Source organism: Falco cherrug, chromosome 3 (genome assembly GCF_023634085.1).
Source record: "Falco cherrug isolate bFalChe1 chromosome 3, bFalChe1.pri, whole genome shotgun sequence".
NCBI lineage: Eukaryota > Metazoa > Chordata > Aves > Falconiformes > Falconidae > Falco > Falco cherrug.
Window position 1 is genome coordinate 71,835,746 of NC_073699.1, and position 26,248 is coordinate 71,861,993.

General features: G+C 39.0%; 2 protein-coding genes across 4 annotated transcripts in view; one reads left to right on the forward strand and one right to left on the reverse strand.

The window, feature by feature from the left end:
* ERP44 (endoplasmic reticulum protein 44) overlaps positions 1–26,099 on the reverse strand; it is a 55,383-nt gene extending 29,284 nt beyond the window's left edge. Inside the window, exons 1-3 of the mRNA XM_055703787.1 lie at positions 25,814–26,099; positions 4,850–4,922; positions 2,916–2,955 (exon numbers count right to left, since the gene is read on the reverse strand). Of these exons, the coding sequence (XP_055559762.1) occupies positions 2,916–2,955; positions 4,850–4,922; positions 25,814–25,870 (170 nt within the window). The 5' untranslated portion in view covers positions 25,871–26,099. The remainder of the gene's footprint in view (positions 1–2,915; positions 2,956–4,849; positions 4,923–25,813) is intronic.
* Positions 26,080–26,248, forward strand: part of INVS (inversin) — a 98,641-nt gene continuing 98,472 nt past the window's right edge. For all 3 annotated transcript variants that reach the window (XM_055703783.1, XM_055703784.1, XM_055703782.1), the window contains exon 1: positions 26,080–26,225. The gene's annotated coding sequence lies outside the window, so the exon portion shown is untranslated. The remainder of the gene's footprint in view (positions 26,226–26,248) is intronic.

Sequence of the window (26,248 nt, forward strand, 5' to 3'; positions counted from 1 at the left end):
CAAAGAAAGAAAAGCTACTGGAAAAGCACATCTATTGGTAATCATCCCAGTAACTAACTAGGTAAAAATAGGTTCAAAAGTAACTTAAATAATTCAGGTTGGGGTGGGGGGAAATCATTCTAGATTTATCTGCTTTATCCCCCATGCCTCCCTGCTTTATCTGCTTAGGAAACATTATTAATCCATTAAAAGTCTTCAGGAAATATATTCTATTCATGAAGTCTGCTCTTCATTTTTTCTACCTCAGTTATCCCTGGGCAAGTAATTTTAAAAATACAGTAAGAGATGTTACTTGAATTGTTGAGATTCAACTACTCACCATCAACTTCAAAAAATACCACAGAGATAACTTTCTAACAGTCAAAAATAGAAGTTATAAGTATTGCTTATTATATTATTGCTCAAGTTTGGTAGAATTTTAACAGACTGCTATTACATCACTATGAACAAAGAGAATCCCATGGGTCCCTTTGTCTAGTCATGTCAGATTCTGAAGCAAATTCTCTCTTTCTGCCCATGGAAAAGGCTGGAGCATTGGAAAGATGCCTTGGTGGCTTTGGGGAGTTTAGGGTAATAATGGACCTACGCACTAGTGTTAATATATATATATAAAAAATTTATAATCTGTTCTTCTTAACACAGAGCAGAATTTTAAATTCAAGACATAAAACAGCACTGTGGAAGTTGACAGAATGAGACCTCATGGAGCAGACTTGCAATAAAACAGCCCGCACTGAAGCCCTGCTTAAACTTAGCAGCGATAGCCTGGGGATGCTGTTACATCTACACACTCAAGTGAAGAGGCAAGTTTTGCTCTCAAAATACAAACAGGGCTTAAGGCCATTTTCTGAAAGAAACCTGCTCTGGGCAGGACAACTGTATGCTACCCATTTATGCAGCATGTTATGTTACATTCCTCATTCCTCGTTCTTCTCTTCTCACAGCAGAGTATCTACATCAGCAAAACTGTTCTGTTCTCATTCAAAGGTCAAGTTACATCAGAGGCTGGCAGCATGCTAGGTTGAGAGGTTATTACTGAATGCCTACCTGTAATGATCATAATTAAGGCTGTGATGTTTTAAAATTATGGCTTGCTATAATGCGAACCAACTTGCAAGCACATGCAAGTCTTTAAATTCAAAGCAAATCTATTCTACAGAGGATCTGATAACAGTGGGGATTTGCAGAGTGAGCTATGGCAATAAGGCCCTAAAACAGGATGCTTGTTACCTTATTATATTAAGTTTTAAAATACCAGTATACTCCCCTTATCACAGAAGTATCAGAACATAGTTTTTTACCCTCCTGCAGTACATCTTATGGAAAATCCAAAAATGATTTTTCAATTGCAATACAGACCCCAAATTTCAGTGTATTAAATTTACTCTCCAAGGTTTGCATTCCTTGGTTATCTTTATTAAAACCTTTTGAAGTAGCCCATGATCCACCAGCTATCTGCAGATCACAGACTGAAAATAACTATCTGAAGTTTCATTTCAAAAGACAGCCTTTGCGGCATAATTTTATACAGAACAGGTAAGAGATTAGACCTAGTTTCTTTCTTAACTAGTTATTTAGTTGTACTATTGTTATAAAGAAAGACATTTCAAACAAACAGCTTACTTGGTAAACAAATGCAATCTCTCTAAAGAAAAATTCTACAGTTTCAAATGTGCCTCAGTTTAGTCTGTGGTAGCAAATGAACAGATGCAAACTAATTGAACATAACAATTGTCTATAAAATGACAGAGGTATATACAAAGGTTATTAAACTGGTTTCGATTGGCATAATCTCTATGCAAAGTTTAAATGAAGGCATTAAAAACATCTTTGAGAACTTCTGCATGAAAAGACTGGGTATGAATTTTTCAAAATCACTTTTACAAAACAATTCAAATTACCCTGCTACTAGTTGAATGAATTATCAGTAAAGGCAAACTGTAAATTTTTCATGTAAAGCTCTGTATGCTTTCTATTTCTAGGCCATACAAACCTACAGACTTAGACGTACAGTGGGATGTGAAGGAGGTGAAAGGAATCAGAAGTCTAATCACCTACATAACCTTTGAGTCTGAAGGCCAATGCTTTATGCTCACAAAGCAAAACAGCAGGGAGAGGAATATTTGAAGTGCAGTACTTTGGTTTATATATTGCTTTACTTCTAACCTCTTTTTCTATATTAATTTACATGTTAAATTTTACTTTCTCTGAACACTTTTTCTGGTTTCGTCCTCGCTAAAGATTCTTTTAAAAATATTAAGGGTGGAGCAGAAAAGAACATTTAAAATTACTTCTTACACAATTTAAAAAAAAAAGTGTATGGTGCTGAAATTAATTCTAACAATGAATCTGTATGCAAGTTTTTAAAAAACAATTTTTTTTCAGGTAAACTGTTCCCTTTCAGTATGTTTTTCATAATGTCTAACCCATCTGGCCCCAAATTCTTTCCTTTTCTGGATGCTCAGATTTCATCCCTCAATTATAATTTCTCTAGTTCTCCACTTGGAAGGTCTTCTAGATTAGAGGAGGAATTGATTTTTAGTGTAAATTCAAGCTGCCTTCTTTTTAGCACACAAGCATGGGACCAACATAGAATAAAACAGAAAAATGGAATATTTTGGACTATAGTATGATAAGGAGCAAAAAGTTAATGAAAACTGTCTAAGAGGGAAAAAAAAATCAATTACATAGCATGCTATACCATACTACTACAGAAGCCTTTTTTTTCTGATAGGAGCCCTGAATGGAAGAAAAGATGGCAGAACAGCAAAAGAGGAAGTAATCAGGACATAAAAAACCAACTAGTTTGAAAGCAACATATGACTGTATTTTCAATTACAAAACTATAGCCAAACATGAGTTTTCAGAAGAGAGAAGTTTAAACATAGGAAAAAAACCCAACTTGTATAACTTACCAATCAGCATAAAAATTAACTAAAGCAACATCTGCATTGTCTGAGAGGAAAGAAAAAGAAAAAACCCAATGTCACATTGTGAAGCAAACCTCTTAGTGCTTTTATCTGAGATTATAAAAATACACACCACAATTATAAAAGCAAATATTTTAGATTATTCCGCATACAACTTAGTCTAATTGCTAGAAAACTGCCAGGATAAATCTTATCTGAAATTTAATCTATATTAAATGGGAAAGTGACAAAAGAAACCTTCAGTCAATAATTTTATTGACTTTATTGATATATCAGACAGAAAAAATGTCAATACTTAAGGTATTAAGACATCAAAGTAGTAATTAAGTAACGCATGAGACAAAAAGTAATTCTGGATTTAAAATTAAGGCACTCAAAGCCAGAAGTTGCACTCTAGCATATCTTTTAAGCATTAGCTAGATTTTTCATAAGTGTTAAAAACAGTTAAAAGCTGAAGTGTTAGCTATTTGGGTTAGAAGAATGACCAACATGCAGTCTGCCTATGCAACTTGCTCTGGTTAGTCCTTACCTGCCTTATTTGCTAAGAACCTGGATACTAAGGCAAAAAGGTAGCAGAGAAATCTTTAGTCCCCAAAAAAGAAAAATGCTACGGGACAATAATACAAAAAATGCAATACTATAGGGATACATATGATGAGGTAGTAAAATCATGCTCCTGTATATTATTTTTCACATACAAAAAAAAAAAAAAAAAAAGGAAAATAAATCAAAACCATGAAGACAAATCTCTTGCCCAAAAAATTAAATCGTGATATTTACACAGTATAACAACCATGCTGTAAATTCATTTTTATTAATAGTAGTGGCCTAGACATTGAAAAAAACTTGAAATAAATACTGGAACTATAGAGTATCAGCTGCAGCTTTATAAAGCAGAAGTTTGCAAGACAAATTTGCACTATTGACAAAGTTACGAAGCAGTTATGCGCAAAGATGCTGGAAGCCTGGAAAAGACAACATCAAGAAAAATACAACTCTTGAGAAAGCTGGGAAAAAGTACAGTTTTGATTAAAATTATGGCATTAAGATTTTCATTATCAGCAAAGAATGCAAGTGGTAAACAGGAAATTAATAAGCATAGAGAAATATAGAGTTACCTCCAAGGCATAAAGTATTCATTGAAAGTAATCGGATAAATTTAAAAAGTACTTACACTTTGCATATATTTCCTTTTATGAATAATGTTTTACAGAAGGATTTTACATTTTCCACTGTATACAAGTTATTTACAAACAGGTTTCATATCCCTCATCATACATTTACTACACAAAGCAATCCTGCAATAGTAGGCAGATTCTAGTAGAGACAAATAAAAGAGCATAAAGATTTTTTTCTCCATATATTAGAAAAAAGTTATTACATTGTTTCATATGAATATAACCAGATACTGGCAAACTGCGTACTTTTCAGGAGAAAAGGTTTCAAACAAGGAATACACATCTGTTTCATTTAGAGGTCTCCTTTCTATAAGCCACCAGAATCAGGACAATGCTTAACCTGAGGAAAAGCACAGCAGAACAAGCAAGATACTTAAGGCCCATCACCATGGGTTTCAGTTGCTGCTGTTTTGAGGGGAACTTCTAAGATGCTGCCTTGACAGGTTCTGCTTATGCATTCAAGCACTCCTATCTGCAAACAAGATACCAGCTATTTTTCTCAGACACTTCAATCCTCAGATTCAAAAAAAAATCCTCGTTGAGATTACAATGAAGTTAATTTGTTGGGTGATACACTAGTTCAGACAGCTAATTTTGATCATAGGCTCTTAATAGCTCTGTGTCAATTGCAATTCATATATTCAAAGCTAGGGTATGCATATTCACTTAATAGCTTTGCAAGACTCGCACAGGTAAGTGACTGTAAACATACAAAGAAAAAATAATATTCAAAATACTTACTTAAAATGTCATCTATATTTCCGCTATCTAGACTTGTTATTTCACTTCTTGTTGGATTAAAAAGCCAAGACACCTAAAAAGAGAAAGCAAACCAGTAAGGTATGTAAAGTTTCAGCAATAAAGTGGTAACATATCTATGATTTTAAACGATACAGTTCAAAAGCTGGAGAAGAGCAGTAAAAGAACTGTATGTAATTCAGTCTATGCATTTCAGCTGCCAGCAGTACTACAAATATACAAATAAACACTATTTACAGATTTAACATACTTTCATATTTAAAGCAAAATTGGCTCTCTCAATTTGATTTTCTATTATGCTGGCAGAAATGTTACAGGTAAATTTTGTACCTTTAAGAATAACTTACATTCATAAATTCACTCTCAAGAAAGAAATGAAAACCCAGTTTAGCCACCTAAATCTCACACAGCCCAGTAGCACATAGGCTCAGAGGTTTCACACAGAGACAAGTAATTCCTTCTGTCACTTACAGGGCTTGCCTGGCTAAAAATTTTCTCATTAGGTAAAGCTTGCAATTGCCTCCATTTGTATTGCTGTTTTAGAAAACAGTTTCAGTGTATCTAACTCAACTAGCTACAGTCTTTTATCTCCTTCTGTATTTTTTCTTGACACTGCTTCAGTTCCACCATATCAGACTATAAAAACTGAGACACCGCATCAGCCAGATCATTTCATTAGAGCAACACACGCATGACTCTTAATGCAACTATCACCGCAATACGCAGTTTTATGGAAGAGCACTCTCATGTTCACTGCAACAGGCTGAGTTCGTTTATCTCAAAATGCAGAAGTGAAAAGCGGGGTAGAGTTGCTGCTCTATCCCAGGTGAGAGGTATCCGTAATTTACAACTTATTTTTGCTTTGAGAGAGATAAGCCTGCAAGTTTTTGAACAGGACAATACAGATTCTGGTCTGGGATGCGAATGTTTTCACCCTGAGCAACCTGGTCAGAAAGTCAGCACCTGTCTAAGCAGGGCCAGGGCTTGGACCAGACACTCCACTGAGGTGCCTTCCAGCCTCATGTTTTCAGTGGATCTGTGGTTCCTCAGCTGACAGAGACGGCGGGAAAGGAAAAGGAACGTTTTCAGTAGAGAACTGACAGGAACACACAGGTCAAGGAATCAGACAGAGACCAGAGACTGACAATGATATCTGAAGAATTAATTAGTCCTTGCACTGAGATGCAGTGGCACAAAACATATATACTACTGATGTTCCTGGAAATTTAGTTTAATCCTTGCAGCTGTAAAGAAAATCTGCTTATGGCTATGGAGTCAGAGCTGATTAAAGACACCAAGAAAAAAGCTAGCAGCATAAAGAGCATCCAAATAATGTCAAGTAGAGCAGCTGGATACAAGGATCCAGTGATACAAGGATATCGGTATTTATGGAAGAGCCTGAGACCCATCCTGGACCTATACTAGAACCATGACTACAAGCAACAAGCCTTCAGGGCACACTTGCCTTTGACACCATTTACAATTTATCAAAAGATTAATCCAGCATCAAACATCAAGTTTTCTAACATTTATGGAAAGCGTATATCAAATATTGGCCTCAAAAAAACCAGCCAAACTGTATGCCTGCTTGCATTAAGATCAGCTTCGAAAACTATGGCACACTTCTGCAGCAAGACAGTGTCAATAGCTCTCAAACTATCACTGTAAATGGCAAGCAGGTGAGATTTGCAGCAACCATTTTCAACTTCTTCTGATTTATGGATCACTAACCACTTTTCAGTGAAGATACCAATCCTTTCATATTTCCCATACAGAAGCCACTGGGCAGTACATATGCTCCATCTTACACTACAGGCTGAAACCCCACAAGCTGTTATAGTACAAAATATGTACCAGTGCTTCTCACTTGGTAATTGGACAAGAGACTAATCTTATATGCAGGTCTGAAGATCCAAGGCAGGGCTGCACAGCCTTCCTGCAGCATTTAAACTGCCTGACACAAATGTCTGAACTGTGGTTTTAAGATGACTGTAGAGAAACAAAACTAACAGTTGAGCTGTAAGGTCCATAATCAAAATTAAGTGTAATTACACGGTCTGCCAAAAAATATCTGATTAGGCAAGCTATGTAATGTACAAGTTGCAGCAGGCCAGTCTTGGGGAGGTTCCTTTGAAGATGCTGGTGGTGTTGACTGTTGAGCAGTCAGGGAGGACTGCCTTCAGTCTTTGCAAAGAGAAGCTACACATATATATATATATATATATATATATATATATATATATATATGGACCCTGGCCCGCATCAGTCAGATTACTTTCAGATGAGTGACAGTCAATGGCAACCATCAGTGCTGATACCTTCCCATCATTCCTTGGGTGGTGCATGGGATGACACTTCCATAGTGTTGCTATAGGGAGGTGCTGGTAGTAAGTAGTTATATTTATAGTAATAGGTCAGTTAAGCATGTGAATGCACTGGCATAGTTTTTGTTTGTATGCACATGCTGTTTTGTTGCAAGTATTAGGTTAGATGTAACTTGTGTACAACTGAAGCAGTAGCTATGGATTAACGATAACAACTGGAGTATTGCTTTAGGCAATATAGGACAATGTAACTCAACATTAATTTTGTTGGCCAACATCCGATGTTCCTACCACAGATGACTTTGCAAACTCATCTTAGTTCCAAAGGCTTTAGCTGCCCCACAAGGTCTCAGTAACCTCTGATCATACCCTTGAAGACCACAGAGTTACTTACCCTGTTTATAACCTTAGATAATGCTTGTTGACACAGAGAATCCACGTAAGCCTCTAGAAAGTGGGAATTTTTTAACTGCTGCACACAGCTCTGCATCAGCATCCATACTTGGAAAGAATTTCCACAGTAAGTCTCAGTGAAATTATTTTCACAGAAAGCTCAGCAGTTTGTATTGTCTAAGTATACCAAACAGATAAGACACCAATTTCTTAAACCCACATGGCTTTTTCTAATACAATTTTATATTAGTAACACAAATCTCATCTAATAGAATAAATTACATGTAACATAGATAAGCATATTATCTGCAATCGGGTAATAGGCTATGTTATTGAGCAGATATACTTAAATACATCAGGAACTGTAGCTGCATTTGTAAATCGCTACAATATACCTTAACTTCCAATGCAAATATTTAACTGCAAAATCAAAGCACAGGGCTTACTAACCAATAAAACCCTCTACTAGACTGTGCTATGTGCAGAAAAAGCAAATTAAAACTTTTTTATAGCATGAATAAAATTTTTGATTGCTTTCTTAACTCTTATTGTGGAAAAACACGGTGCAAGCTGCATATACTGAAACAAAGACCTCAATCTTCATATATTGAAGGTGAAAATGAAATTAAGCTGTATATCCTATTGCCCTTTTATATTAAACAGTAGCAGAAAAATACTGAGACTATGAACACTTTCTCCAAAAGCTGCGCAAAACCTGAGATAATTGAAAAAAGTTTTCCACTAGAAGCATGAAAATTTCTATCTTGTCAAAATACATTCATAATCATGTTCTTAATTGTGGGTGCCAAAACCTTCATAAGTAGATAGGCTCAGGGGGAAAAAAAAATATTCCCTGAAGAAATGTCAGTAACTATGCAAAAGACACTTCAGCTGAAGCTTTCATAAAGGTATAATGCCTGTAAGGAAGAAAACACATTCTTTTGACTCAGTAATCTTGCTCTCCCACGAGATGCAAGAGGGTTTATGATATTACTAGCATTAATACTTAACATGAAGGAATACAAATTCTTATTTAAATTGCTAAGAAGCTACACTGTTTTTCTGAACTTTCACAAGGCCTGTGCTTGATACCCACGGGCAGATAACAAGATATTTTTGAGGAGATCATTTTTGAATGTCAGCTACACACCTTATAAAACAGGTCTTGAACATATGTTCTGAAAAACATTCTGGCTAAAAAAAAAAAAAAAAGTCTTCACAGTTTTTTCACTTTCAAATGCAAACTTTGCACTCCACTGGCCTACAGAAGGACATAGAATGTAACTGGTGAGAAAAACATATTTTCCAACCAACCTCACAAAACAGCTACAAACTCAATGACGAAAGCACCTTGCAACAAACAATTAAAAAGGAAAATTACCTATGTAAGTACATGTGGAAATAACTCAGGTCATTGCTAATTTTATCCAATATAAAGGCAGTATTTTTATATTTGTGTTTTTTAAATACTTAAACTACTAAAATCTCTGAAGGTAAAACTATGAATGTAATAGTATGAAAGAAAAATTTTCAAAAAATACAGTAGAATATTAAAATACTAAATACTTGAATGTGAAACCGCACAAGTTAGATAAGTGTGTTTGTAACCTACTCACAATCATTTAACACTTTAGAAAAATGACAAAAACTATAGACTAAACCAAATGAATGCAGAAAGCGTTATACACTTACAGAACACATTACTGAGGGGACAAAGTCAGGAATTGAACTGCATTCAAAAAGGTAAAATTTGTGCTTATACAGGGGGAGGAAAGAGGATGTGGCACGTGTTATTTTTACTCTTCTGGTCCTCAGAAATACTGTCAAATAAAGCAGGAATATATTAGCTCAGGTTCCTGGATATTTCTGAAGATAAAACTGCTCATGTTTTTCCTGGAAAATTTAATTTGTAAAGAAAACCTAGTACTCCTGGTCCAGTTTTGATCCCCACTTGAAGTTAAAAATTAGTTCGCCACTTCTGTTGGGAGCCAGTATTAGTTGCTTCTGAGTAACTACAAATTAGCTGACATTGACTCATTCTTTCTAATGAAAGACCTCAAAGCACTGCCCAAAAGACAGTATTATCCTCCTCTGACACACAGCACACCAAACAAAATGCCTGAACAAACCCCCTTCCATTCACTCCCAACCTGGCAGACCTCTGCCAGGCTTCATATCCCTTTTCCAAACAGGAAACAAACACATTTTCAACTTGTCTTCTGCTGACTGTGATGCTGTTCAATTGCCACTCCACACATTCAATTAATGAAGTCCTGTACTACTTTTGGCTGAGATAGTGCTAATTTTTTTCACGGTATCTAGTATAAGACTATCTATGTCTTGGATTTGTGCCGAAAATGGTGTTGATAATATCGGGATGTTTTAGCCATTGTTGAGCCGCACTTACCCAGAGCAAAGGCCTTGTCTGCTCCTCACCCCACCCCACCAGCAAGCAGGCTGGGGGTGCACAAGAAGCTGGGAGGGGACACAGCTGGGACAGCTGACCCCAACTGACCAAAGGGATATTCCGTACCATATGACATCAATGCTCAGCATTAAAAGCTTGGGGAAGAAGAAGGAAGGGGGATGCATTATGCATGATGAAGCCCTGCTTTCCTGGAGATGGCTGAACACCTGCCTGCTGATGGGAAGTGGTGAATTAATTTCTTGTTTTGCTTTGATTGCATGTGTGGCTTTTGCTTTACCTATTGAACTGTCTTTATCTCAACCCACGACTTTTCTCACTTTTACTCTTTTGATTGTCTCCTCCATCCTGACACACGGGGAGCGAATGAGCAGCTGTGTGATACTTCATTGCCAGCTGGGGTTAAACCACTACAAGCCCACTGGTTATTCAGGAGATTTAGGTCAACCATTTATCAACATTCCACTCTTATCAGTTAGTGCTGTTAGTTCTTTAACTGAAAACTGAAGAGACAGGCCTATAGATTTAGTAGTGTTTGTTTCCAAGTTTATCATACTTTATACACCACTTTCTTGCAGAGGAGTTTAACAATTTAACTGTGCATAATCTTAAAACTACAAGAAAAGGGAAAAAAAACCAGGTCTTTTTAGTTCTTCACATCTTTATTTTTTAATTCACATAATGAAATAGAAGTCCTGATTTGCAGAGCAAACTATCTGAGGAATACAGAAAATCTATTATTGGAGCATTATGATTTCTAATTAGTAGTACACCTTCAAGGCAGTGAATAAGAACAGTCTTCATTTTCACTTGCTGAACTTTCCATTTACCTTTTCCTCCTGCTGGGAAATCCTAAAGGCACACTACTAAACCACCTTCCTCCTCTACCACAAAATCATTTTATGTTTAGCAACCAGCTCTAGCCCACACCTAATCCAGATTGACATGTTGAAGTTACTACCTGAAGTCCTAGCCCCACAGGACTCTGCAGCTGACTTTCGGTCCCCGAGTACTTTTTTCCTTTATGCATGCCGTTAATCTGCTGCTGCTCTGAGGTCTGCATTAAACTCATGGACAACAGGAAGCAGACGGGTTTACAGCCTGCTGTAGGATGATACAAATTGACAGCAATCCCAGGAGACAGCAACGCTGAGGCTGACAGACATTGTAAGAGCCCCTGAAGTTTGGCTTCAGAGCCATCCATCAGGAGCATCTCGCTGGCAGCATTCCCAGAAGCCCTATAATGAACCACAAAGTTCAGGGCAGGGAGAGATAACAGTAAATAGAGAACGGTGGGGAAAAATAAAAAAAGAACATTATTCACCCTCTCAGTGAGAGCAGTTCAATTCTTAATTGTCACCACTTGATTCCAGACTGTGCCTGAATACTTTCATAATTTAGACTAACTGCTGCCATCCCTGTTGATTAAGCAGGATTTTTGTTAATAATGTTATCTCATAGTCTTGTAGTGAAAGGAGCTTAAACTGTATTTGTTCAGAACACTAACGATCACTTCTGAGCTATATTTACATTTTCAGAGCAATTTTTAAATTCTTACCAAAATAATCCTTTTTCTGTTATTTTTCTCTCAAGAGCCGTATCTTTAATCAGGGAAATTTTAAACACTCAAAAGAAGCTACTAAAAATAGATTTAATAATTGCAGTGACTACCTTCCATGAGAACAGAGATAAAAATCTAACTCAGCTGATATATGGATATTATATATATATATTAGAAAAGTAAACGTATTTCTTTAGCCTTGATAGACAGTTCAATTTTATAGCGATTTAGCCAAACAGTGCTATAACTGCACAGAGTTTGGTAGAGAGACCACCATATTAAAAAGAGGTAGCACAACAGGTTTTTTCCTTCACATATCCTGTCATGTACTCCCATTTCAAGTGTCTGACAGGAATACTTGGTGTAGGTACATGTATTATTAATATTGAAGAACTTTTTGCCAATGAAAATGTTGGGAACAAAAAAACCCAAACACATTCATAATTTAGAACAGTATCTTTGAAACTCCAAATAATATTGATTTGACACTCCAAATCAGAAGAAAACCTCACAGCTAATGGTTTCTACAACTGAACTTAACATACAAGCAAAGGACCTGTAGGATTGTTGTGCATGACTGGGAATGATTCATAGCTGCAAAGATATCTATCTCCATGGCCTGTTACCACAGCACCAAACGTTCCCAGAAAAAATGGGAAAGTTAACCTCAATAGCTTGTGAACTACTATAAGAAGACACAAGATATTCATTCAAAAAGTCCATTGCAGAGATGAAAATTAAACCTCATTAACACAATGTGCAATTCAATGCATTGCATTTTTTCCATAAAGCTATTAGTAGCAGAATCATGCACCCAAACACAATTTTAAAGCTTAAATCTCTGGGCACAAACTTATGGATAATTTTCTTTTATAGAAATGTTTAAGTCGGGGCTCAAAAAATGACAAAGCATGTCTAAAAAAAGAAAGATTCACAAGAGGTAAGACCTATAATTTATTTTCAGTTGAACTACTTCTAATTTTCAGTTATTTCTCTTGGCCTGGAGGGAAAAGGGCAATCTCTACTGAGGACCTTAATGCACCAGTTTACTTGTCTTAAACACCCATTTAAAGGCAACACAGTCCATATACCTACAAAGATGTAAATAGGTGTCTGAACAACTGTATTACTTCATGAATAACGTTTAGTAGACTGCTCCACATCCTCAGAAATGTGAACCTACCTTAAAGGCTGTTTCACATTTTTAAAGCCATGAATTTAGCTCCCCAGGAAACTACTGAAAATTCTGAATCTTTATAGATACTTCCTTTACCAAGCTTCTTCTCTTACACAAGAAGCTAGAATTCCTCTGAAAAAAGAAAGGTATAATTTGTACAGCTTAGGAAAAAACCTCATGTTCTGATAACTCTTCCTTTCTTTCACATATCTACAAACTGCTCTGATTATCTGGCAACACCACACAGATGCACTTTGAAGAAGGAATAAACCACTTAAAATACAAAGGCAATTTCCAAAATTATTAATGCAAGTTAAGCAGCTGTTGCTGTGTGTGAAAGCCAGCACCTATAAGCTAAAGCTGTGATCCAGCAATACAAAATAAAGGGTATCTCGGTCTTGTCAAGGCTTTGATAAGGCTAACACTGCAGAATAGTTTGCTGCCCCTTTTTACTACGGAAAAAGGCCTGTTCCCTATTTCAGCCACTGCTATGCTATTACACGTAAAATCTATTACCGTAAGTGCTCATTGTAGAGAGTTTAAATCTTGGAGGTTGTGTTCTTTAATGCCATTCCTCACATTACAGATCACACATGTAACCTTGAAATGCAAATAATTTCTAAATACTTTCCTCTCTGCATTTGAAGATAAATCAAATACCATTTTTGCACTTATAATATTTTTGAAATTATTTTGATGCATAGCATTAGAGAAGAAATTGTGTGTCGTTTCATACAAATTGTCAAGTCCAACCAGAAGGCTTATTAGGAACTGTGTTTTGTGAGCCACACGGAACATTACAGAAAACAACATACTATCCTGTTACTCCTTATGACCTTCCACAGTCTTTCCTGTGCCCTTTATTCTAGTCTTGACACACAGGGCTACCACAGAACAAGAAATCAGAATTATTTTTTTTTTTCCACATAACATATATATACACATGTGCGTTTTGTTCATTCTTGGACTAACAATGAAAACTAAAATGTATCCAAAACTTTTTACGTTATTCTGTGGAAGGAGTGGCCATAGAATTCAGAATCTCTCCTTCAAAGCATAATCTTAAGATGAAGAAACCAAAAGTAGCATTTTCATGAGAAACTGTATTTACCATGTCACATGAACATGCTACCTTGGAATAATCTGGATTGAACATGTAAATTGATAACAATTTGCCATACTTGCTGCCTACATACATTCTACTGCTTTAAAAAAAAGACACTTTCTATTTTGGTATATTTTAATACAAATCAGTATTATTGTTCAACAAGACAAATACCAACTCATTTCAAGTGAAATGCTCAGCTTCAACACCTACTCACTTTTTGCTGCTTATCCTTTTATTAACCATACAATCAACCTGCAATACTGAATACATTTTTACTCTTCTGCTCCAAAACATTGTTACCTATCTCTTTGCAGAAAGGTGGGAACTGTAAGCAAAGACAGGGCTGTTGAGTTTTACCTTTCAGGCTGGAACTTGTTTTAAAAGTAGGTATGAACTACTGAAACCAACTGCTCAAATGCAGATATAAGGGCTATAATAAACATGTATAAACAAGCCCTCCATGATAGAAATACCTAAGAACCAATTTAGATAAAATAGCAGTCAGATGGCACAACAAAAGTGCAGCATTGGAGAAATGTGCATTTTGCATATTCTTATCAGCATTTATAAATGAAATATCACAATTCTGCAAGTCCTGAGGTGCAGGATCCATACAGCTTTAAACTATACAGCTGAAGCATTGGATTTAAAAAAAAAAAAAGCAAGACAACAAAAAAGAGCAGTAATAGTGACAATTAGACAAACAAAATACTAAGGTGAAAAATACAGGTAGGGTCATTCTCACCCAGTCCACCCAAAGAGAAGCAAAACATACTGGTTTACTTACCACTTGAAAGACAACCTAAAGGAATACAAGTGAACAAACCAGTCTCTGATAACACTATTTCAATTGTACTGTTCATATTAGTGCTGCTGCTTATTTGTACTACTGAATAACCTCAGTTTGAAAGCATAGAACCACAGCCAGCTTGATTTGCCTCATCCTTATTTGATGATGAAGGCAATGATGATTAGAAGTAAACAGCAGAGCAACACTCCCTAAAAAATACAGCAAACCTACACAAAACAATTAGCAGTTCAAGTTAAATACTCTCCCAGTTTTAGCATTACATGGTCATGCTGCCCCCTGCAACCTCAGCCAGAACTAACACACACATGAATACGCATGAAACCACCCCGGCTTACTAACCTCAGATCTAGAGCTTTTAGCAATACTACTTCCAGTATCACTAAGACCCTTCTTGTGCTACAAATACTTTTTTTCTTCCTTGACCATGATCGAGATGCCACATTTCCTCACATTACCTCCTAGTATTTCAGCAGGATGTTAAGATTTTGTTAACTATCAAGACAACTACGGTACTTTGTGACACAGCTGTCTGTAGCATACAAAGCCATTTTTCCATACATTAAACCCATTTGAGATTCAGTCTTGTGTTGCTGCCTCTCCTCCCTCTTTTTCTGAGGAATCACACCTTTGAATTTTGAAAATAAAAACTTTCTAAAATACAATGGGGTTTTGCTGCATCAGCTTCTCATTCCGTTAAGAACTCTGAACTTTAGAACAAATCAATTTAAAACATCATCTAAATTTCTGTTACTTTATTTTCTTTTCTTCATTCCAGGCAAATCTGTGATGTACACTCCATAAACTTGCATTCTACATGCAAACTCCAATCATAGTATATTGAAGCTCCCTGGCAATCCATTAGCTTGTCTCTAACAAATGCTTTGCCTCAATTTTTAGGTTACTATTTATTATTTGCTACCTTAAAATGACATATGAGAAGACAAGGGATAAGATCTTTCTGATTAAGCAGTAATAGAAATACTACTCCACAGCTGCATTCTAATTGACACATTGGCATTGGAAAAATTTCTTGATTTAAATGAGGAAAAAAAAAAAAGATAAATTTTACAATTAATCCATTAGCTATCTTCTACAGAAGAACATTGATTAAAGCAATGCTACCTGAATCTGAAGAGAAAAATTCACCTTTGGGACCACAGATGCATGTAGCTTGAAGAATGAATGGCTAACCTCAGAGCATGTAAAAGCTATTTTCTTTCTACCCTAAACAGCTGCGAACGGTCTGCACATATGCAGTCAATTTATCCTGGATAACCCTGGACAGCAGAAGAGTAAAGGATGCAGAGCATAGGACATGCCACAGATATTCTGAAATGCACGAAAGAACATGATACAGACATACCCCATTGCTGGTTTACATCGCCCAAGGAATATTAACGCAGCCAGCTTCAGGCTGACTCCCACAATAATATTCAAGCAAGTATTCCAGACTGGTCCTAAAAATAATGTGAACACATTCACATGGTACAGTGCTTGAACTGGTAGCAAGTATCAAACATTCTGGCTCTGTAATTAACGAGCTACATGTAGCGAGCTTACTGTTCTCAACAGAGAGGACTGCTGCAACCAAAATTGTTACCAAAATCCTCAGCAAGGTATCACAGCTACGCATTGGCTTATTTTAAAATAATGTTGAAGAGCTTTGCAATGCCAATTTTATGTTTTTGCCTATTTTTGCCCTAGTTTATCAAATTCTGCTGGCCTATATTGACAGGAAAAATAGTTAAAAAAAGTCTCTCCCCCCTGCAATTATACATTCTTAACCAAAGCAGTTTTAAATGTCATTCAAAGGTAATTCCTGAGAGGCCCACACACTTGCTGAGCTCCCTTCACTAATTAACGGCTCATTAGTAGGAAAGAACCCCTAACTGTTCACCCCCCTGCTCCCCTCCCACACCACATACTGTCTTAATTACCTTTGTGAAGCAACTGATTTGTCTTTCAGTCATTCTATCCAAAATCCCAAGTGAATTGACTCAACAGGGAGAAGAAAAAAAAAAAGTATTTTCATACACACATTTATGAAATTTCATAATTTTTATGATTGGCAAAGCCTTTAGGGGCTAAGTGTTGCCAGCAAAACTTAAGAAAGTGGATTTCAATAAACTGTAAGAGACAGAAGTGATAGACAGTGACTAAAGGAACAAAAAGCTCTTCTTGGGATTACAAAAGTGGATACATCATTGAAAAGCTTTCTCTTTGTGAAGCTTTTGAGAAAGTTAATTATATCACTTCATAATCACGACAGCTACGGGAAACAGCATAACACCATCACAGCTGTTGTCTTTTTTTTGAGACCGATGGAACAGGCACCTATTCCCTGGCTTTCAAAATACATCCTTGCAGAGTTCCTAATGAACAAGTTCTCTCCATGTTTATGCCCAATTTGCCACATGAATCCACTTGGAGACGAAATGTAGGCTTCACTGACAGTTATCTTGCAACAGAGATTAGATTGCTTTTCCTCTCTCCACTTTTCTTCATAAATCCATAAAAATAAAACCCAAAAAAGCTGACATCCTTACAGACTGTTTTTTGTATGCACCTTGAAACACTGCAACAAACAAGCAAGAATCACTGATGACCCACATGGCAGAAGACACACTGGCTGCAAAAAGTATTGCAAGGAACCAGGTCACTCACTGTACCCTATTTCTAGGGCTCCACCTTCTGCTCAGGTTCCCCTTCCATGAACACCATTTAGGCTACAAAGTTTCCGTGATTAAAGAAACTGATGCCATAGAAAAGTATCTTCTTTTGAAACTGAATGCAGCAAAATCATACACCTGAAATCTCCTTGTGGGTTAGCATATCCTTAACATTGGTCCTAAAGTGAAGCAGTTGGGAGACTCCAACACATAAAATGTAACTTGCATCTTCCAGGAAACAAGACATCAGGATCTCCAGTGTTTCATTTCATTGCCACTGCTAATGAAACTTGCAGATCTAGGTCACCAATGATTGGGGCTTACGCTAATTCCCATCTATAATCTACTACTATACTTATTTTTTAATAAGTAAAATGTTACCTTTACAGAACCCTGAAAAAAAAAAAGACAAAAACTGTACGCACTCAGGTATTAATAATAATACAGTCCATTCACTGAACACGGAAAGGGATCAAAACAACCTCTTCAAAGCACAAAAACAATCCACCATGTGGAAAGTAGGTATGCCAAGAGATCTACATGGTTTAACACAGAATTTCTGGATGACTTTTTTTGTTTGGTTGGTTTTGTGAAAAAAATAAAAAAATACACAGAAGGTTGAGGTAAGAAAATAAACACTTGGTAGGAGTATAGAAACATTGCTTGAGCAGGCAGGATGAAAATAGAAAAGCCCAGGCTCAGCTGGAGTTGAAACTAGAGAGGGAGGGTTAAGGGTAACACAAAGTTTCTACAGATATGCTGGCAACCAAAGGGAGACTAAGGCCTGCTGCTCAACTAGCAGGGGACGTAGTGACAAAGGACATGGAAAAGGCTTAGATACTCAATGTTGTCTTCATCTAATTTTCTCCTGATGAGGTCTGAGCCTAGTAGCAGAGTACCACAGACGTGAAGCATTACCCACATGAGTGAAAGACCAACTTAGAAAGCTCTTAGGCAAGCTGGACATACACAGAACCACAGAACAGATCAAATACATTTTCCTGGGTCCCCAGGAAGATTATGAAGACAAATTTTCTTTCCAGAAGCCACATCCGTCCAGCACGGCTTTAAAATAAGTAGCTCAATCTGTTTTCTGTAGTGAGATGATTAGCTCTGTAAGTGAACGAAGAGTACTAGACCCTGTTTGCCTTGACTTTAGCAAGTTTCTAATGCACTGTCTCAAACTGTCCTTAGACCTAAATTGGCAACACATGAACTGAATAAGTGAACTATAAAATAAGTGACACAGCAGCTGGACCGCTGGGCACAAAGGGCTGTAACCAAAGAAACCATGTCCAACTGGTCTCTAATGGAGTTTCTCCAGATGAATATTGGGTGTAAGGTTTGTCTTTACTAATAACCAGAATGATGGAACAGAGTGCCCCCTTAGCAAACTTCCTGAGGATACTGAACTGGGTGAAGTGGCTTATATGCTAGAGGAGAGATCTGTTATTCAGAGACCCCAATTGAATGGAGAGATGGCCTGGCAAGAACCTCAAGTTCAACAAAGGCCAAGTCCGGCATCTTGGGTGCAGTAACCCCATACAGGCTGGGAGCCAACCAGACAGAAAACAGCTCTGCAGGAAAAGACAGGAGGAACAAGTTGAACAGGAGTCAGCACTGTCCCCCTTGCAGCAAAGACAACTACATACTGGGCTGCATTAGCAAAAGTGTAGTCAGCAGACCAAGCAAAGTGATTCTTCCCTTTCAATTGGCACTTGTGGGACCACATCCGAACGATTCTGTCTAGCTTTAGGATTGCCTGAAAAAGACATTAACACATAGTAGGGAAGTCCAACAAATGGCTATGAAGATGAATGGTGGCTGAGACAACTGCATTTGTCCAGCCTTAAGGAGAGGAAGCTATTACTGCTGGGACCAGTGACCTAGTTGGAGGTTATAGAGAAGGCAGAGCCAGACTCTGCTCAAAGATGCACAGTGATAGGACAAGAGGCAATGGAGATGAGCTGCAGCTTCAAATAGATTTTTCAGATAAAACTTTCAACAAGGTTCTGATCAAGCACAAAACAGGTGCCCAGAGAAGTTGTAGAACCTCCATCCTTGGAGGTGTTCAACTGGAAAAAAACCTGAGCAACCTCATCTAAGTTAGTTTTGCATTGAGCAGGGAGTAAGACCAGATGACTTTTATAGGTCCCTTTCCCATTTAAATGATCAAACTTCCAGTGGCAATCAAAACCCAAAACTCTGCAACTTGACCCTATGAAGTAAATACATCTAGACTCTTGGTACTCCTCTTCATCAAAGCTTTCTTGCTGAAGCCAAACTAAAGTAGATCAAGAAACAAGAGGAGGGAAGAAACCCAAAACATTTACTACAATAAAACCCAGCAACAGGGGATTTACTGTGTTTACCAGAAACCTCATGATGCATACACTGTTACTTGGAAACCAGTTATTTGCTGAAGGTATGCATAGAGCACCTGCATTCAGATAACCAGGTATGATGTTCTGTCCTCGCTGCTTTCACTATTTCAATTGGTATATGGTTTCAGACACCGACCACTGCACTTCACATTTTTCTTATTGCCACTGCAGACAACAAGATAACATTTATGTTCTATCAGCTACACAAAGAGCGGATCTTGTGAATCACTACCAGATTTACCTGAAAGAGCTTCCAGGTTTGGTGTGTTCCTAGAAGAAGCTGCAAATAACAGGTGCTTATCTGGAGAGCCCAGTACTGGAACTTTGCAGATGTTTTAATGGCATGAATAGCTCTTAGCATGAAAGGGTATATTATCAAGGTAGTCAGTTTATCAGTAGCAGCATACATGAAAAAAGGAAAAAATTATGGAACACTCTTGCAATATACATTGTCACTTTTTGTAGGGCACTTTTGTAATCACCACAGTAATTTAATATGGACAGTGTCCTACAGCTAGTTTGGAGAAATACAACAACCTTGACTGGCAGTGAAAAAATATTCTGTGTTATTGTTGAGTATAACAATAGTTTTACAGAACAAACCTTAAGGTAAAACAGAATACCTGAAAGACAGTAAATTAAAAAAACCTGAAGTTAATAAAACTTCTAAAATCTCAATTATGATTTTTTTTAAAATTAAGATTATATGAGCAGTTGACATTACTAACAGTTTTCAAAAAGAAAATCACATATGTTCCTACCAATGGTTAGCATGCTTCTGATGAACGAAGACATACCAGGGAGGAAAGAAGTGCAAAGGCAGAACTCTCAGAAGAAAATCTGATCTCCTTTCCTAATTCTCTGAAATGCACCTGCTCTTTATTTCTCAGGGGAGCTCTCTTCAGTTTAGAGTTTTGGAAGAAAATATTCTTTAGGCTCTGACATCTATACGCTATATTGCTTCTGCTTACTTTCCCAAATATTCCTGTGTTTCTCCTCTAAATCACTAGGGAACTCACTCTCAAATGGAAGGGATAAGGTATTGCTAATGCATCCAAAACCACTCCATTACTGAAGCACCTTATTACTTCAATGTATCTCTGGACTCTCTTGAAGAGCTTTTGAAGCAGCTCTGGTACAAAATTTACAGTGTATTTGTACACTTGCTTTTTGCATGAGACAACTCCCTTCACGCAAAACAAAATATCTGGAAACTATACAAGTGAGGCTTACAAAAGAGCCTCTAGAGGTAAACAATGGATCCTCCCGGACAGCAGCATGTAATCCTTAAGTTTTTTTTTTAAAAATAGGTCTGATTAAAAAACAGGGGATAACTCCTGAGTACATAACCAGTGGAAACTCTGCTTTCCCAATAAAGCAATATGAAGACTAGTCTCTTGCTTAAGAAAGCTGTCTTGCCAAAAACCCCCAAAGTATATTATCAAGGAGAACAGTAAGGATATCAAAAGAACAACTAAGGAGTGTGTCACTACAGAGTTCTTCAGCTGCCAGCAACAGGATTTTCTGACATCCTTATGTCAATTACTCATTCATGGTTTTTTTCCAGTGTCATCTGAGTCTTCTGTTTGAAGAATCAGTTCAGTTTCTTCTCTCTTCCCTCCTAAGCACTCCAAACAGGAAACTTACCCAACACATGACATAGCAAGAAGAATGCAATTCTTCTTCATAGCAAGAGTTCAAGCTCCCTCTACTCCCCACCCTCCTACCCAGCTCAGAGAAAGGTCCTCAGTGAAATAACTCCTATTTCACTCTTTAGAGGTCATGACAGGTGATGGAGAACTCAGAACTCCTATGCTACTCTTTCATTGTATAAGGCTCAGTGGTCTAAAAATTTGCCTGTAACTACAATCTTTGACTAATGCTCAAATTCAAAATACTACATTTTGAGCAGGATTCCTGACTATAAAATTTGTTTGTTAATACACATGCAGAGCGGCAAATGCACCAAAATATACTCTATACATAATATGTACAGAGAGTTCAATTTCTCTTCGGGCAACTTACTAAATGCTTACTCCAGCATTTAACTTTTTTAAAAATTAATTTTAAAAATATTTAAATTAAGTCAAAAGACAATTTTATTTCATTTTACTTTCACTATTTGGGTACTTGGTGTCATACTAACAAGATATGAAATACAGTGGTAGTAAAAGAAGAAACAGAAATACTACCCTGAAGTATTTTTTCCTATTAAAAGTTTAATAGGAAATTCAAAAGTTCATTCACTAGTACCTCTTAAAAGTTACTGCTTTTAACAGCTGCAATCGCATTGCTATGTAAGCAGTATTTTGAAAGCCTCACTAAAAATATAGAACATTAAAGTGTAAGACCAACCGTAACACTAAATATTATCTGCCAATGATAAACTGCATCAGCTTACAAGAGCATACGTGACAGCGAGGCTACTGTATCACAAATGGAATATATACTAGGCTTTCCTAATAACCCCAAGTGAAGGCAAGCTACTAATTAGAAAACTAGGTAAGCTTTAAGACTCAGAAAACACTCCAGCATTTCACATTCTCAGAACACAAGAGGACAAACAAGCTCTTCCAAAGGTGTTACCAAATACATTAAGAAGTAGCTGTTCTCAGTTTGCCCGCAACACCTTTCCAAACAAGCTATAAAGAAAAGGTATAGTAGTGGTGCTTTGAATCTTAATAAACCTCCACAGACTGAAGTGCAAGAACTGGAAAATCCTTTTACAGTTGGTTGCAGGGGGGTGAAAAACGAACAAAAAAACCCACAGAGAACTTCCCCCTTCATTTCCCTTACTATCAGTTGGTGGTTTCCTCTAGTCACATCTAGTGCTCAGGGACACTGCACATGACCCTCCCAGTGAAGTACTAAGCAATATGACAGATGTCTGTCAAACATGCAGAAGAAGCATGTGCAACTGAGTGTCTCATTTTAGAACTTCCTTTATAGGCAAGGTATACACATCTGCAAGTAGAGGCAAACCTACAGAACTATTGGTTAGAGCAAAGCCAAAGAACCACACCCTTCCTCACAGGAGAATGCGATGACCCACTGTCCCATAAGCATTTATTCCACTATCTTGGATTAATCTTAAAGATCTGTCCCACCAAGTGTTATGCAATATACCAATGTGGCTGAAACATCTTAATCTACTAGTACAAGGGGTCACATCTCTTATTTCAGTCTTGCAATCAGCTGTACACAATCCTTTACAGCTCGTGCTGTGTGCTGCTCGTCCCTTCACTCAGCTCCCGTGTTGCAGATGCAGGGGTCATGCCAGTCAGTACTTCCCCTGTTGTCTGTCCAGCCCCTTTTCATCTCCCAGCAGCCCAGTACAATGCTAGCACATGAGGATGAAAAGCTGGAAGGCAAAAGGGTTTGTGCTGGGACTGGTAGGTATCCCTGTAGTAATGCTCTGCACCACAATCTCCATCCTTGCAACCCAAACTTCAGTGAGACCAGAGAGAAGAACAGAGTAAGACCCAAAGCCCTCTAACATTTTAGTGATTTCCTACTGTCAAACTTCTTTACCCAAAAGAACTTTTTTTGATATTGACATTGTATCTTTTCTTCCTTTTGCAGCATTTGAATTTTCCCATCTAGAAGAGAAATATGCTCATCCAGAAGTCTGGAAATGTAAATATTTTCTTTTAACTTCATTGCTATTACTAAACAAGGCCAACTTAGTGAGCTGTTTTCACAGCTACGTATCACTTGATTCTGTTCTAGGAACCATTGAATTAACACTAGTAAACTCACTTATCCACAAAACAGGCCAACTGCCATGCCCAAAGAGGCTCTGCTAGATGGCACATCTGTTGGATGAGGAGCAGAAAGCTCTCCCAAACCTTACCGACCAAGATCAAGGCTACGTTGCTGGTCTTAAGTATTCATGCCTGTCGGTTACAAGAAAAAAAAACCTCACCAGAACTTTAAACCTAATCTGGTAGACCTTACTGGATTCTCTGAACCCCACAAGAAAACAAACTCCGTACTTTGTAAAAGAGTTTTTCAGCCATTTTAAAGAAAAAGGATTCCCACCCACTCCCAGTTTGCTCAGGACAACTCTTCCAGAGCTCTTAACAAATCTACTAAAAAGAATGACTCATTGGCCAAGAATGTAACTAGGCACCTTTCAACACAGGGCCACATCTGATATGATGCTGAAGAATCACACAAATAACATTTATGTATAATCATATTTTTTTACAAAAATCAACTCTGATCTGCATTTTTCTTGAGGTTTTAGGTATACAGTTCTTTTTAATCATATTTGAAATGTGTTTAAGTGACCCATACACAAAGAAATAGCAACTGAAACACTGGGAAATTTCAGATCTTAGCCATTTCCTATTTTTTTAGTTGGCAAACATAGATCTAACTGATGCATATTAAGTCTGCATTGATCAACAGTACCGTGAAAACAGAAAAACACTTTCACAAAGTCACATCCACATTTTCAAACTTGTACTTGCCCGTTTAAGTGGCATTTTAAAAAAGTACATACTCCTTGGTTTTGTTCATTGGAGTCTGTACTTAAAACAATGGTGAAAACCAACCTAGCACAGATATGACTGGAAAATACTGGGTTCTTCACTTTAATCTCTCATATGGTGAGCTAACTTACTATAAATAGCAATCTACACATAAACATTACGAATGTGTTTTTTCAAACCTTACTGAATACATATACTTAGTAACCCTAAAACTACAGCAAATTTGTAATAATTTAACCAGAACATATCCAGGTAGAAGTGCACAATTCAAAGGGATAGTGAGTAATTGTTCATTAAATACCTGTCCTCCTATTTCCAATTAATTCATTAGCAGCTATATTACTATGTATTTCCCTTTGAATCCCCAAAACTCCATCTACCTTTACCTACAATTATTCCTTCATTTTCCATCCAATTTTATTCTCCAAGATGTTTTATATTTAAAATTGATTAAACACATTACTATCTTCACACCAAATCCTATTAACCTTACTCACACAAGTCTCCTTTAACTCTGCAAGTCACTTATGCTACGGATGGCCCAGAATCTGGCCTGATACAACTCTGGAAAAGTCAGAATCGCTACATCAGCCTGCTAAAGAAAAAAAAAAAAAAAAGATGGAAGTACAACGCAGACAAGTTATCTCCACAAAACACACACACCAGTGATTGCATTTGTGTGTGCAAAGCCGGAAGGTAGCTCAGGTCATGCATGTAATACTAGCCTGAAAAAAAAAATAATGTTGTAGCCTGACAACTAAAGATAAATGTGACGACTGTGCAAGACAGCTCGGGAACTTTTCCCAGCTTCTGCCACAGAGCTCGAATGGGTTACTTCACCGCAGGCGTGCTCACGGGAAGGGAGTACCAGCAGCCCCGTCTCCACCCGGGCACGGGAACCCGCACCCCTCAGTTCCAGCGGGGCAGCACCTGAAACGCAGGCGACAGGCAGCGGGCTGCAGAGAGGCACCGTTATGGCATTTCCCTCCCGGCAGCCGCGGCTCCGGGTCCCACTCCTGCCCGAGGGGCTGCGCGGCCCCGCTCCCTCCCCGCGCTTTCCCTCTCCGGCTCCTGAAGCGGGGAGGCGCGACGCCGGCCTCCTCCGCCGGGGAACCGAGATGAGGTCCCGTCGCCCACCAGGCCTACGACCCGGGCCCGCGGCGGCTTCGCAGCCTCGGCCCTCAGAGCGCCGAGCCCAGGCCCGGCCCCGCCCCGCAGCCGGCCCGTTCCGGGTGCGCAGCCTATCAGCCTCGGCCACAACACCGGGCTCCGCCAACCGGGGCCGCTCCCGCAGCTGCCGCTCGCCTCCCTCCCCTCCCCCGCCGAGCAGGTGCCGGCGGAGCGGCCCCGGCCCTCGGCGAGGCGACGGGAGGCACCGCAGCGGGATGGTGGGCCGCCCCCCGGCCCGAGGCACGTTCTCGGCGCGCACAAGCGGGGTGTGCCGGGAGGACGCTGGCGGTCGGGAGAGGAGAGCCCCGAAGCTCGCCGGCCACCTCCACGCCGCGCAGCCCAGGCCGATACTCCCCGTGGCGGGACCGCGGCGGGCCGGGCGGGGGAGCGGCGGGGAAGGGGAGGGCCGCGGGGAGCCGGTCGCTCACCAGGAGAAGGAGGAGGCAACCAGGGTCAGGCAGGAGCGGGAAGATGGCGGGTCTCATGGTAGATCGGGCGCCCGGGAGGGGGAGAAACGCGGTTCCCACTCTCCGCGCTGGCGGCGGCTCCTCACTTCCCCCGTCGCCAGGAAACACCCGGGCAAGTTCCACCGCGGGGCCCCGCGCTCCCCGCCTCCATCGCTCACTTCCGGGTTCCCGCGCTGCGCGGGGCACGCCGGGAAGCGTAGTTCCAGTCGCCTCGGCCGGCCAGCGGCCGCCGCCCGGGGAGGAGAGCGGGCGCTGGGGCGATCCCAGAACGCACCGCGTCTGCCCGCGTCTGCCCGCGCCTGAGCCCCGGCCCCGCCCGGCCGCTGAGGGTGGGGCCTGGTGGCGGCGCAATGAGGCGGCGGGTGGGGTCGAGGTGAGTTACGGGGCGCAGCTGCG